The 13,115-nt window shown below is 45.7% G+C and overlaps 1 protein-coding gene across 2 annotated transcripts in view; it reads right to left on the bottom strand.

The window, feature by feature from the left end:
* Positions 1-13,115, bottom strand: part of LOC128322563 (embryonic pepsinogen-like) — a 60,593-nt gene that overhangs the window by 24,201 nt on the left and 23,277 nt on the right. For both annotated transcript variants that reach the window (XM_053244041.1, XM_053244040.1), the window contains one exon: positions 1,517-1,693. In XM_053244041.1, coding sequence (XP_053100016.1) covers positions 1,517-1,572 — 56 coding nt within the window. In that variant the 5' untranslated portion in view covers positions 1,573-1,693. The remainder of the gene's footprint in view (positions 1-1,516; positions 1,694-13,115) is intronic.

Genomic DNA, 13,115 nt, shown 5'->3' on the forward strand with positions numbered 1-13,115 from the left:
TAAGGGAATCAAATAGAAAGACCACAACCAGTTGGCATGAATCTGATTAAAGGCTTTTTCAGCATCCAGAATTGCCAATATGGGCTGAAGTCCTGCACACAGTTGCTCATAAGTTCCACTGATGTCAAGGAGACTTACACAACTGTGGTGGATGGTGAGAATGGCAACAAAGGGCAAATCACAGTTTGATCTGCTTTAACTTGCAGAAATGTTAAGGCAAAAATGAAAAACAAAAAAGTCAAGACTTTTTTGACTAAGAGGAGAGCTGGTCTTGTGGTAGCAAGCATGACTTGTCCCCTTAGCTAAGCAGGGTCCACCTTGGCTGCATAGGAATGGGAGACTAGAAGTGTGAGCACTATAAGTTATTCCCCTCAGGGGATGGAGCCACTCTGGGAAGAGCAGGTTCCAAGTTCCCTCGCTGGTTTCTCCAAGATAGGGCTGAGAGAGATTCCTGCCTGCAACCTTGGAGAAGCTGCTGCCAGTCTATGAAGACAATACTGAGCTAGATGGACCAATGGTCTGACTCAGTATATGGCAGCTTCCTATGTCCCTAAGACTCTGTAGAAGACATATAGGTGTTGGGTATTTGACTGACATAAAATGAATTCTTCCCAACCCATTAAGTTGTCTTTTATTTCAATCAGTGTGAACAATGCTTGCTTGCAGTACCTACTTTGTTTTTTTAAATAGAACCCATAAGTCCACCAGTCAGAGCCAGATGCAAAATAGTGGCTCAAAGGGATGGACATACATAAAGAGCCCCTGGTGGCGCAGTGGTAAAACTGCCACCCTGTAACCAGAAGGTTACAAGTTCAATCCTGACCAGGGGCTCAAGGTTGACTCAGCCTTCCATCCTTCCGAGGTCGGTAAAATGAGTACCCAGAATGTTGGGGGGCAATATGCTAAATCATTGTAAACCGCTTAGAGAGCTTCCAGCTATAGAGCGGTATATAAATGTAAGTGCTATTGCTATACTCTAGTCTAGAAACTAAAGAAAAGTGTCCCTCCAGACTCAACCCAGAATTTTGATTTCAGTACCACAACTGAGCTCACAGTCCTTTCCCACAAAAATCCACTCCTGATTTTAACCCAGACTTTCTTGAATTCAGTAGCCCAGTTTAGGGGAACACCTTTTTCTTGTAGCTGTTGTTACATAGCCAGAAGGCAGAAATTCTGGATGCTCAATTGCCAATTACCCAACAGATACCAGTATATCCTACTATCTTCTGCTCACCCCTGCCTTAAACTGTGCTATTATGCCTTTAACAGCTGAATGGCTTAGATGTTCAGCCTTCTCTCCTCAATAGAGACTTATGCTATACACTATCAGCTACAGGAGCTGAATTTCAGCCTACTACTCAGCTATTGGAGGCAACAAGTCCTGTTGGGTTAGAAGCTAGCCATGTTTCATAAACTTACACTGAAGATTTAATAAACTCCCTTCTATTACTTGAGTAATCAGAAAAAATAATTAACTGTCTGTGAAGAAAGTATCAGCCACAAATTGATTACTTACTGAACGAGACACTCAGAGAGTGCAACAATAGTGAAGAGAACTGCAAGGTGCTTCATTCTGCTTATTCAAGGAAGACTGTTCCAATCGCTTTGATGCTTGTAGTATGCAATCCTGTTATTTTATAGCATACGGAATGGAAAGACCCACCAATTTCAGCAGAGAAAGTCCAGCCCATTCCTGCCAGCCAAAAAGGGAGGCAAGCAACCAATCACATGGCTTTGGAAATATGCTGACATCTTCCCTAAGGACTTCCTTCAGCAAATAATAGTTATTGCAAATATTATCAAGAAACCCAGTCCATTCATATCCAGGGTGACACAGAATATTTTCACAGCAAATAAGTCAGCCATGACCTGATCCTAAGTGCTTACCAGAGGTAGGTTATACCAACCATTTGCCTAGGGCAAAATCGTAAGCTATAGTTTTAGAATAATGTTTTGGAAAGTTCTGTCAGAATGAAGGCAGGTGTCAGAATGAAGGTAGGCATTCTGAGGTAGTTAGGAAGAGAAAACAATACTAAGAAATTATTTGAAATTATTTGTATGAACCAAGAAAAATCATATGGGTTAAAAAAAAAAATCAGTTGGGGAAAGATCACTGGTCTAGAAGTGATCACTTTTTGGTCAACCCAGAGTTTAATCTTTAATCTTTACACTAGAGCACAGTGTGTGTGTGTGTGTGTGTGTATACACACACACACACACACACACACACCTGTGGCTGTTTCTGCACCTTGCTAGCATTTGGGCTGCCTGTTATTTTTTGTTTTTTTGTTTTGTTTTTACATTTATATCCTGCTCTTCCTCCATGGAGCCCAGAGTGGTGTATATGGTTATGTTTCTCCTCACAACAACCCTGAGAGATATGTTAAGCTGAGAGAGAAGTGACTGGCCCAGAGTGACCCAATGCGTTTCATGGCTGAATGGAGATTTGTCCCACCACATCTGTAAAGACAGGGAAGGATCTGTTGCTTTGTGGTAGATCTTATGCTTTGCATGCAGAATTCTGAGGTTCAATTTCTGGCATTTCCAGTTAGGCCTGGGACCCCTTCTAAAACTTTGGAGAATTGCTGCCAGTCAAGATAGATAATAGTAAGCTAGATAGATCAGTGGTTTGTTGACTCAGTGGACCGGGTCTCACGATCAGTGAGACCCGGTTTTAACCTGGGAGTGGGAACAGCGGGCTATGCCCACTCTCCCTGTTCACGAGCGGGCAGGGAGCCCTGGGCGGCCGGATCGGCCACCCACACGATGGCTGGCTCCGAGACAGACCCGGCAGGGGTGGGGGGAGCGGGGGCCGCGCGGCCCCCACAAGCCCCAGTATGCCCTGCACAAGCGCTCAGGGCATACTGGGCAGACCCCCGAGCCGGGAGGCGGCTTTTTGCCTCCCGGCCGGGGGTCTACTCATGAGTAGGCACGGCACAAAGCCGCGCTGTGACTACTCACGATGGTAAAAAGCAGGTTTGCTGCAAGCGCACAGGGCATACTGGGGAGACCCCCGAGCTGGGAGGCGGCTTTTCGCCTCCTGGCCGGGGTCTACTCATGAGTAGGCGTGGCACGAAGCTGCGCCGCGGCTACTCACGATAGTAAAAAGCAGGTTTGCTGGAGCGCTCGCTCTGCAAACCTGCTTTTTACCAGGGGTTCTCGAGCGGGTTTGCTGCTCAAGAACCACCGGGCTCGGCTGCAAGCCCAGTGGTTCTTATGGTCACCCAAAATCAGGCTAGCCTCTGCTAGCCCGATTTTTGCTGATCGTGAGAAGCGCCCCAGTATGTCAGTTTCATATGTTCATAGTGGAAGGAGGACGGCTGAGGAGAACTGGTCCTGTGGTAGCAAGCATGAATTGTCCCCTTTGCTAAACACGGTCTGCCCAACTTGCATTTGAATGGGAGACTACATGTCAGAGCATTCCAAGATCTTCCCCTTAGGGGATGGCGCCACTCTGGGAAGAGCATCTGAGGTTCCAAGTTCCCTCCCTAGCAACTCCAAGGTAGGGCTGAGAGAAACTCCTGACTGCACTCTTGGAGAAGCCACTGCCAGTCTGTGTAGACAATACTGAGCTAGATGGACTTATGGTCTGACTCAGTATATGGCAGCTTCCTATGTTCCTATATTGGTCCCAACTGCTGAAAGTGGTGTGAGAGGAGGCAAAATCAAAGCAGTTGTACTATACATTCTTATTTGCTATTTTGCTCAGGTGAGTTGTATGATATACTAGCCTTGTTCTCATGATTTTAAAAAAAAAAAAAACCAGGTGGGAGGCACACCCAACCAGAGTAGGAGAGCTTGGTGCACTCCCAGTTGGCAGTCATGGGTTTGCAAAGTTCAAGGTAGGAGAAAGGGAGAGTGATCAAGTGAGAGCTGGGAGCTGGGTCGACAACTGCGGCCAACCCATTTTGTCCCTACAGTTTTATCAAGGGTATATGAAAAGCCATCCTATGCAGCTCCCAGCTCCCACACGATCACTCTTCTCCCCTCCTACTTGATCTTTGAAAACACATGACTGTCCATCTGGTGGGTGCACAGCTCTCCTGCCCTGGCTGGGTTCTCCCCCCCCCCCATGATTTCAATTGTGAGTACAAGCCTACTGTTCTTTAACAGAATGATATTCCCAGCATGGAAGCATAGGGTTTTAGCTGCAGTCAATGATACAATGAGTAGGGATGTGCCAAACGTGATTCAGAAGCTGAATCGTGGGCACCTCCCTTTAAAAATGAAGGCTTCTCCTCCTTTAAACCAGAGGAGAGCAGGACCATACCTACTCCTCCTCTGATTGCTGCCATCACTGTACTACCGGTTGCTGACCATGCAAATGGCCGGCACATGTCCGCAGAGACCATGTGCATGCCAGCGCTGGGTGCAGGGACAGCTGGGAGATGCCCCACCAGCACATAGTTAATCCTAGGGGATTAATCAAGGGAGTACAGTGATGGGCTTGCTCTCCTCTGCTTTAAATGGGCCGGGGAAACCCACATTTTTAAAGGGAGGTACCCAGCGATTCGGCTTCTGAATCGCATTTTGGCACATCCCTAACAATGAGATCCAGAGACAAGATACATATTCTCATTGGCCTGGTTCACAATAAGGCTGTTCACACGATAGTTAATGGGGTAAGGACAAATGTCCTACTCAGCTTCAGGAGCTGTGTGTGCTCCCAATTTTCTGTCATGTGATCAGAAAAACCTAGGTAGGAGGAGGGGAAATGATTGTTGGTGAGACAAGAGCTGGGTAGGAAAGCTTTTCCTCCTGCCTCATTCAAGCGCTGGGTACAAGTGCTGGGTAGGTCAGTGCCATCCTATCCAACTCCCATCCCATCCTCACTCCTATTTAGGTTTTCACTAGCACATGAGCAAAATTCAGCTCCCAGCTTGGTAGGACACTTGTCCTACCCCATTAATGGTCATGTGGTCAGCCTTAGTTATTTGAATCCAGGTTTAAAGTTAGTTACCAACATTGGCATGATTGTGTGAACCCATGCCATTATTACTGATATCAGTGTGTGTCCTGAGATGAATCTGAGATTTCCACCTTGGTGTGGGTACATGCAATCATGCCAATGTTGTTTATTGACTAAATTTACATGATTGTGTGAACCAGGCCAATGATGAGCATCATCAACAATTAGGATATTTTGCCTGGTCATGATGTGTTCTCTACCACCTGTAATCTGGATACACTCCTATAACGCACTAAACTCTAGTGCAAGAGCTGTTGAATGAGCTTTTCTGTTGTGTGTTGTGTGGAATTCAGGGTTATAATTCCCATCTTTAACTGTAATGAGAACATAAAAGACAGTTACCTCTCACCTCTTTGGTCCATTCATAGGACCTTGTTTTATAGCTGCTCCCCTCATTAACACAAAGTAAACTTATGTAGATTTAACTAAGAGTTTATTCAGAAACAACACCATTTTCTCCTCCTCCTTTCCCTCCCTTTTCCTTTCTGACTCTACCTACCCCCAACACTCTCTACACTGGGATAAACTTCTTAACAACAAAACATAAAAGATTACTAGATAGAATATAACAGACCACTCATGCAGTCTTCATCCACATTTGATTAACCAAATAGCTGGATTTCCGATAGCTGCACTCAGGCTCATTTACTTTCAAAACAGGATGTGTACACATGAGGAGGAAGACTCTTGAATATAGGTAGAGAAGTCATGAAATGCCAGTAGCTAGAATTCAAAAGCAAATTCTCTGGTCCATCTTGGACTATCCAGAGAACTATATGAGGAACAGAGAACCATCTTTCTCTGGGCCCCAGTGCACTGTTATCCATCCTATGCAGTGGTACTGGGGTCATATAGCTCAAGTCATAGGTTTTGACTTTCCACTGAGCTGTTTGCACATGGCCATAATCATGCCAATATGTGATATTTCCTCAGCACCATTGCACACGATGGATGACTGTCATCCATGGATGACAGGTATGGCCATGGCCATGTGCTTACAGTTCAGTGACTTGATTTATGCACCATTACACAGGGTGGATGAGAATGGGTGGTCCATCTCTGTCATTAGATTGCTATTCATGATCCTAAGTATGTTTATGCAAAAGTATCTTGCACAGAGTTCAGTATGACTTAGTCCTCAGTGACAGTAAGTATGAATCAAATTGCAGCCTTAATTTTTCATAAACATCGGTACTGTAACTAAGAGTAAATTGAATAGGAAAAAAATATTGTCCAGTGTTCTCCACGTCCTTGGTATTTTTCTAGGCATTGTATCTCCAGAGCAAATATACCACTCTTATCTTCACTTTTCAACACATTTCGAAGCACAATAGGTGTGGAGCTTTGACGTCATATTAAAATGACTATGTATATTTAATTGGTATCGATAATGGCATTTAATGGAAACTTGATAACCTTCGAAATGGAATTAGCCCATTTCCCCCTAACCCTTTAAACACCAATACAAATATATGGCGGGGTATATCTGATTTGTACAGCGAACCATTTCTTTATTTGTAAAGTGATTTGTGATTTGTACAGTGAGCCATTTCTTCAGTCTGCATAACATCCTTAATTTTGCTCTGATCAGTGCATTACTACCAAAAGGGTTTGTGTGAAAGTTAGCACTGAATTAGCAGTGCAAGCCTACACGTTTGTTCAGTAATTAAGCCAATGAAGTTCAATGGATCAGACTTCCTGGAACCTGGGTACAGATCCCCTCAAATGTAGGGTATGAATAGGAATATGTGCTGAATATAGTGACTCACATACAGTGCAGCACACCACCCATGGGAGGACTGGGCGCGCACACGCACGCACACACTGTCTCCATTAGTCCCCAAACTGCCCCTTCACATCTGGTGAACTCAAGAGCCATCATGGCTCCTAAGAACTGCATCATACCTGCAGTGATGAGCCTCCCATTTTTCCTAATGGGAAATTGTGTGGTTGTGTGGTTCTTAGGAGCCACAGATGCTCGCATGAGGACACACAGTTCGGGGGTGAACGGGGATATCATGTTAGGGTGTGCACGAACGGTTCAAAGCAAACTGGTCCACCACAAACTGGGCTGGTTTGAGCAGTTCAGTCGCGAAGCAGACTGCCCTTCAGGAATGGGACCCCATCCGAGACTGAACCGGGCCAAGTCCAAAGCTAACTGGTTTGGCAACAAGAGGGGTGAGGGCAAGAGGCATCTTTCAAAGTAAATGAGAAAGTCCTTACTGGATACTGAAACTGCCTGGAACAGCGGTGTGGTGTTCCCTCCAGCAGTCCATATGGCAGCTGTGTAGCTCTGGCACTCACATGACCTCCGCACATAAACCATTGGTCTATCCAGCTCAATATTGTCTTCACAGACTGGCAGCAGCTTCTCCAAGGTTGCAGGCAGGAATCTCTCTCAGCCCTATCTTGGAGAAGCCAGGGAGGGAACTTGGAACCTTCTGCTCTTCCCAGAGCGACTCCATCTCCTGAGGGGAATATCTTGCAGTGCTCACACTTCTAGTCTCCCATTCATATGCAGCCAGGGTGGACCCTGCTTAGCTAAGGGGACAAATCATGCTGGCTACCACAAGACCGCTGCTTCAGGCAGCTTCCAGGTGCGCATGCACAGAGGCCAGGTGAATGCCAGAGCTGCACCACCTCAACATGGCTGCTGGGGGTGGGGTACCATACTGCTGCTCCAGGCAGCTTCTGTACACGGTCAAGCCCTTCTTATTTACTTTGAAAGATGCCTCTTGCTGCCAAACTAGTTTGAGCTGGTTCAGTCAAACCAATCAGCCCAGTCGGTCCATTTGATTGAACTGGTTCGCATACCTGTCATTTGGTCTGAATTCGGTTCAAATTCAGACCAAACCATGAAAAGCGGTCCCTATAGCATGCTCAACCAGCCCTTCTGTGGATGGTGTGCTGCACTGTATGTGAATCAATGTGTGAATAACTGTACATGCTTGTAGACACTGTATTGTGGACACTGGACCCAGAGTGACTGTATGTGAAAGGGCTAAAGTCTTTCATGTTGGTGATGACTGACATAAATCCTAAATCCTGGTATCTCTAAGTCCTGGTATGCATCTCTTCATACCTCCTCCACTATCTGAATGTTTACATTATTTCTATAAAACCATCACAGATGTGCATTTTCGCCAATAAAATGCATCCATTTGGTTTGGGGGTGTCTTTTTGGTCTGTGATCAGAATATTTCCTGATATTGCACAGTCTCAGCTGCTCACTCTTATTTGCTCTCCAGCAAAGTGGTTAGCATGTGTATGTAAGTTTTAATGCATCACATACACTGTTCCTTCTTAGTTAACATCCACGCGTGTGTTTTGTCTTGAGTTTGATCTTCTGGTGCAGAGATGTCCCAATGCTCAAGCTGCAGTATTTCATTGATGGAGAAATGAAATTCCTTCCTCAGATATCACATCAGTTCCTGCTGAGATTATGTATGGAATGCAGCTGCATGATTTCCATGCATTTTATTATTATTAATTAATTATTATTATTATTATTATTATTATTATTACATTTATATCCCACTCTTCCTCAAAGGAGCCCAGAGCGGTGTACTACATACTTGAGTTTCTCTTTCACAACAACCCTGTGAAGTAGGTCAGGCTGAGAGAGAAGTGACTGGCCCAGAGTCACCCAGCTAGTATCATGGCTGAATGGGGATTTGAACTCGGGTCTCCCCAGACCTAGTCCAGCACTCTAACCACTACACCACGCTGGCTCTCTGATTCATGCTGCATGAGTTCCACTGAATCATGGTAGCTACTGCTTGTGATTAGAAGACAGATGTGCCGGTGTTTTCCGTGTCTGTACCATTTTTGTGACTATCAAAAGAATTATTCTGAGAATGTGTGCAGGACCATAGTGGTACTTGTCTGGCAAACAAGTGGATAAGGTGGCAAACACTTGCAAGGGTACCTTGTCCTTCATAGCAGTACCTCCCAAGGCAGAGGTGCACCTAGGAAATTGGACCTAAAGGCCTATGGAGCCCCCAACCCGCAATAAGCATCATCCCCCTACACAAACATGAACACACAGGCTTTTTCCACACGTGGGTTCTTGAGGGCACAAACAGTACGGTAACTGACCTCACAAGGATTTATGCAAATATCCAAGAGCAGAAACATTTCAACACACAACTTAACATATTCCCATCCCATATATTTATTTTCCCACTGCCCCCTCTGTCTCTAAAGTGCAGGTCACAGTCACACTCCACCCCCCGGTGCAGCAACCATACCACCCAGGACAGACTAAAGAGGATTTGGGGGTTCCCAGGGGGTGTGGAGGCCCTGGACTTCAGCCCAGAGGTCCATGGGTAAGAGTGCCTCTGTCCCAAGGAGTCAGAGAAGAAAGGATTATATTTCTGCAACATACATTTTATTGTCTTCTCCCATGTATAATTACTGAATTATTATGCAGCTCTCTCAAGCATTATCCTAGCAGTATTTGGCAGTCAGTACTCCAGTTTGAAAACAATTTGATCAGTGCCTTACTTGTCCTGCTGCAAATGGGCATTTGGATTTGATACTGAAGTACTTGTATGAGTCAAATCACATTTGTTGCATACATTATCTTGGTGAATAAACAAAGAATTATTCAAAATTTCTCTTGTTGAAAGTCACCTTTCCTACCAACAACCTTGTTAGAATGCTGTATGACAAATACTAGTTCCATTAGCAGACTGTCTCCTGCATGCTCCCACTAGAATTAGAGGACATGTGCTCAGACACTTTGAGGGACTAGTACTTATTAGCACATATTACTGGTGCATTTGCATGGCATTTTAAATTTGCAACATGTTTTATAAACTCTATCGTGTTCACATGCACAATAATCCTGTGAAGGACACCACTACTATCCTCATTTAACAGATGAAGACCCAAGGTTGAGATACTATTAGGACATGTTAAGACTTCAAACGAGGTCTGATAGATTCCAGTCAAGGTTGCTTTTGACTGGTCTACACCATGGGTCTTTGAGTGCTGTTCTTTTTAAAACAACCCTAGTAGGAATGAATGAGGGATATACAATAGTCAGTGAGCCCATGTGGCAGGCATTATTTTGGCAGCTGAGAATCCTAACACTTCCTCTTATTTTCTTCCCTCATTCCCTGGATGGGAAAAAGAACTGAGCAAACTCGTTTCCCCATAGTTTTCAAAGGCATAACTTCAACCATCTAGTAGGCATAGATGAAGGCAAATCTGGAGCAGGAGAGACAGACAAGAGGAATGGGCCTTTGCATTGATAGTGAGGGACAACTTAAAAATCAATTTCAGAGACCAGCAACATTCTACTTATGAAGAATGCTTTAAAGGTTTCCTGCAGTTTAGTGAGGCTTACAAGAGTTTCTTGGCATGATGTGAATAGATTTTTGTTAAGGTCAGAACCGAGCAGGAAGGGAGAAAGTTCTCTTGAAGGGTGGAGGACAGATTTACAAGCAGCAATAACCACTATAAACCAAGCCTACATCTTCAGTATGATAAATTATTACTTTATCAGATCTGAAAGCTGTAAACTCATTATCTGTGTAAAGACCAGTCATGTTTCCCAGGGGAATTTACATTTTAGCCATTCTTCAGGGACAGCTGTTAGCAACGGTTAACCACACAGAGCGGAACTTAGATGCATATACTCTTTATGCAAAATCAGTAACCTTGCTTTGGAGTCAGCTAGCATTGTCCTCCAAAGTGAGAGCAACTAGTAACCTAACCTGTGGAGTTTTTGCCTTCCTTTGTAGCTTGCTTGACACATGTGAATTGTTATTTTAAATTACATTTTGCTACTTTTTGCTTTCAAGTGCTACAGATATGCACCTTTCCCCTCCTGCTCACTGCTTTTGGCACTATGTTATCTGATGCAGCTAAATCTATATCCCTTTTCAACAGATACGTGAATGGGAGGAATAGGGATCATGCCTACTATCCTGTCTCCCAGATGTTCATCTGAGGGTCTGGACAGAATCTACAGATGTAAACACGTTCCTCTAATTGAACCATGCCTTTTGCAGATTTTCTCGAACATGTGTGGATTCTGTTCAGATCACTGGATGAACACATGAAGGTAGGAGACAGCAGGTGCAATCCTGAATCCCTCGCTCCATGCATTCACTGAGTATCGGAGGGTTAGCTTAACATCAGCTAACCTGGTCCCAAAAGCCGAGAGCAAGAGTGAACAAGGTGTACTGTATATGACAGAAGAGCCTACAGTAGGTGTCTTTTTAATGTTTGTTTTATTTACAAACATACAAGAAGAGCACAATGGAAGCAAGCAGACTCCTATAAACAGACAGCAAGTCTAATCTTGAATCAGATTCCCAGAAAGGAATTTATGCAGCCCTACTACTTTCATTAGGCCACCTTAAGTGGCACAGAGGGGAAATGCTTGACTAACAAGCAGAAGGCTGCCGGTTCAAATCCCTGCTGCTACCATTGGGCAGCAGTGATGGAGAAAGATGCTGAAAGGCATAATCTCATACTGCATGGGAGGAGGCAATGGTAAACCCCTCCTGTATTCTACCAAATAAAACCACAGGGCTCTGTGGGCGCCAGGAGTCGAAATTGACTTGATGGCACACTTTACCTTTACTACTTTCATTAAAGTTTACAGAAGTAAATTACAACAATGTATATCACATGTGTATTTGAACAGTTCCTTGTTCTTCAGCTACTAATGGCCTCCAATCCATCATTCTAAGCAGTTTAATGTATCAACAATATATAAAGGAAGTGGATAGCAACTCTTCTGCTTTCTTGGCATTAGTGGGACAAAAGCAGCCAGCCACAATCCAGCACCAAAGACAGGTAAGCATGTATTCTAGCTTTGGTTTGTCAAGGCATTAACAGCTGCTTTTCTTTTCCAGTAAGAGGTTCCTGTCCTTTTATCAATTGCATGCCAGGCAGAAATGTAGCTACAGTGATATTTAAAGCTGCTGCATGTTCCACAAGCCGAAGGTACAATAACCTAGCTGTGGCGGAGGAGAAGTGGAAATAAGGAGCCCTAGCATTGGAGGGAGGGAGAGGGAAGGAAGGAGAGGAAGGGAGAGGGGGAGAGGGCTCTTGATCCTCTGTATAACCCGGCAGCCTTCTCTCAGAAACCTGTTGATACTGTTGACCTAGAATCCAGCGTTGCTTCAGCTCTGTTAAACTCAGGGAGACCACACCATGCAGCCTCCTTCAGTTTTGCAGCCCTCCAAAAAGGGTGCATCCTTGCAGTCTGTCCTTACACAAAAGAAAGCACCTTTGACTTTTAAAGATGTTTTCCTCTCTGTCTTCTGCTGAACCCATTGCTGCCTCGGTCTGTGTGCTTGCCCCTTTCTTTCACTTCTTGGGGCAACCTAAGGGCATTCACAAGGCCACTTTCTGCTCCACTCCTGAGTCCACCAAAATGCAGTCCTAGCAGAAGCATGCATGCTGTGCATGCACACATGTGCGCTGCTGCCTTTGCCTTTTCCTGTTATCCCAGCCAGTGTCCAGAAATGGCCCTTTTGTATTCCCAAGTAGGCACCAGAGTGGCCAAGCTAGCAGTGCATCAGAGGCGTAACGATGGGGGGGCAGGGGGGGCACGTGCCCCAGGCGCCACTCCCTGGGATCACGTGGGGGGCGCCAAAAAGTGCCCCCACCGATCCCCGAAAATTCTCCCAAAAAAAGTTTCTTGTTTGAATTGCCGCCGCCGCCACCACACAGACCGACTGAGCAGCCAACTGCACCAGCCGCCTCTAGAGAAGCTCGGCGGGCGGCGGCCACGAGCAGCAGGAAGCGGGGGAAAGGGAGGGCGCCGGGCGGCTCTGCGCGGCTGGATTGGGTGGTTCGCCTTCGCCTCCTCCCTCTGCCTTCCCTCTCGCCCTGCCCACCTCTCCGAGGGCGCCCGTGCAGGCAGCTGCTCAGCCGCCTCGACCACTTGCACAAGAACGAGAGAGTGTCCTGAAAGCCAAGGTGCCGCCCGCAGACGCATGCCACTTGCTCCTGGGTGAAGCCGAATGACTCAAGGCAACATCGAAATTGCTTGCAGCGGGCGAGCCCAAGCGCCGCTCGCTGCAATTCGGACAGACGGCGCTCAAAGGGGCTGAGCGCTGCGGCGGTGGCAGAGCACGCCCGAGCGCTTAGAGGCCAGCCAGAGTCCAGGGCGGGCGGGCAG

This window comes from Hemicordylus capensis, chromosome 4 (assembly GCF_027244095.1).
Source record: "Hemicordylus capensis ecotype Gifberg chromosome 4, rHemCap1.1.pri, whole genome shotgun sequence".
Taxonomy (NCBI): Eukaryota; Metazoa; Chordata; class Lepidosauria; order Squamata; family Cordylidae; genus Hemicordylus; species Hemicordylus capensis.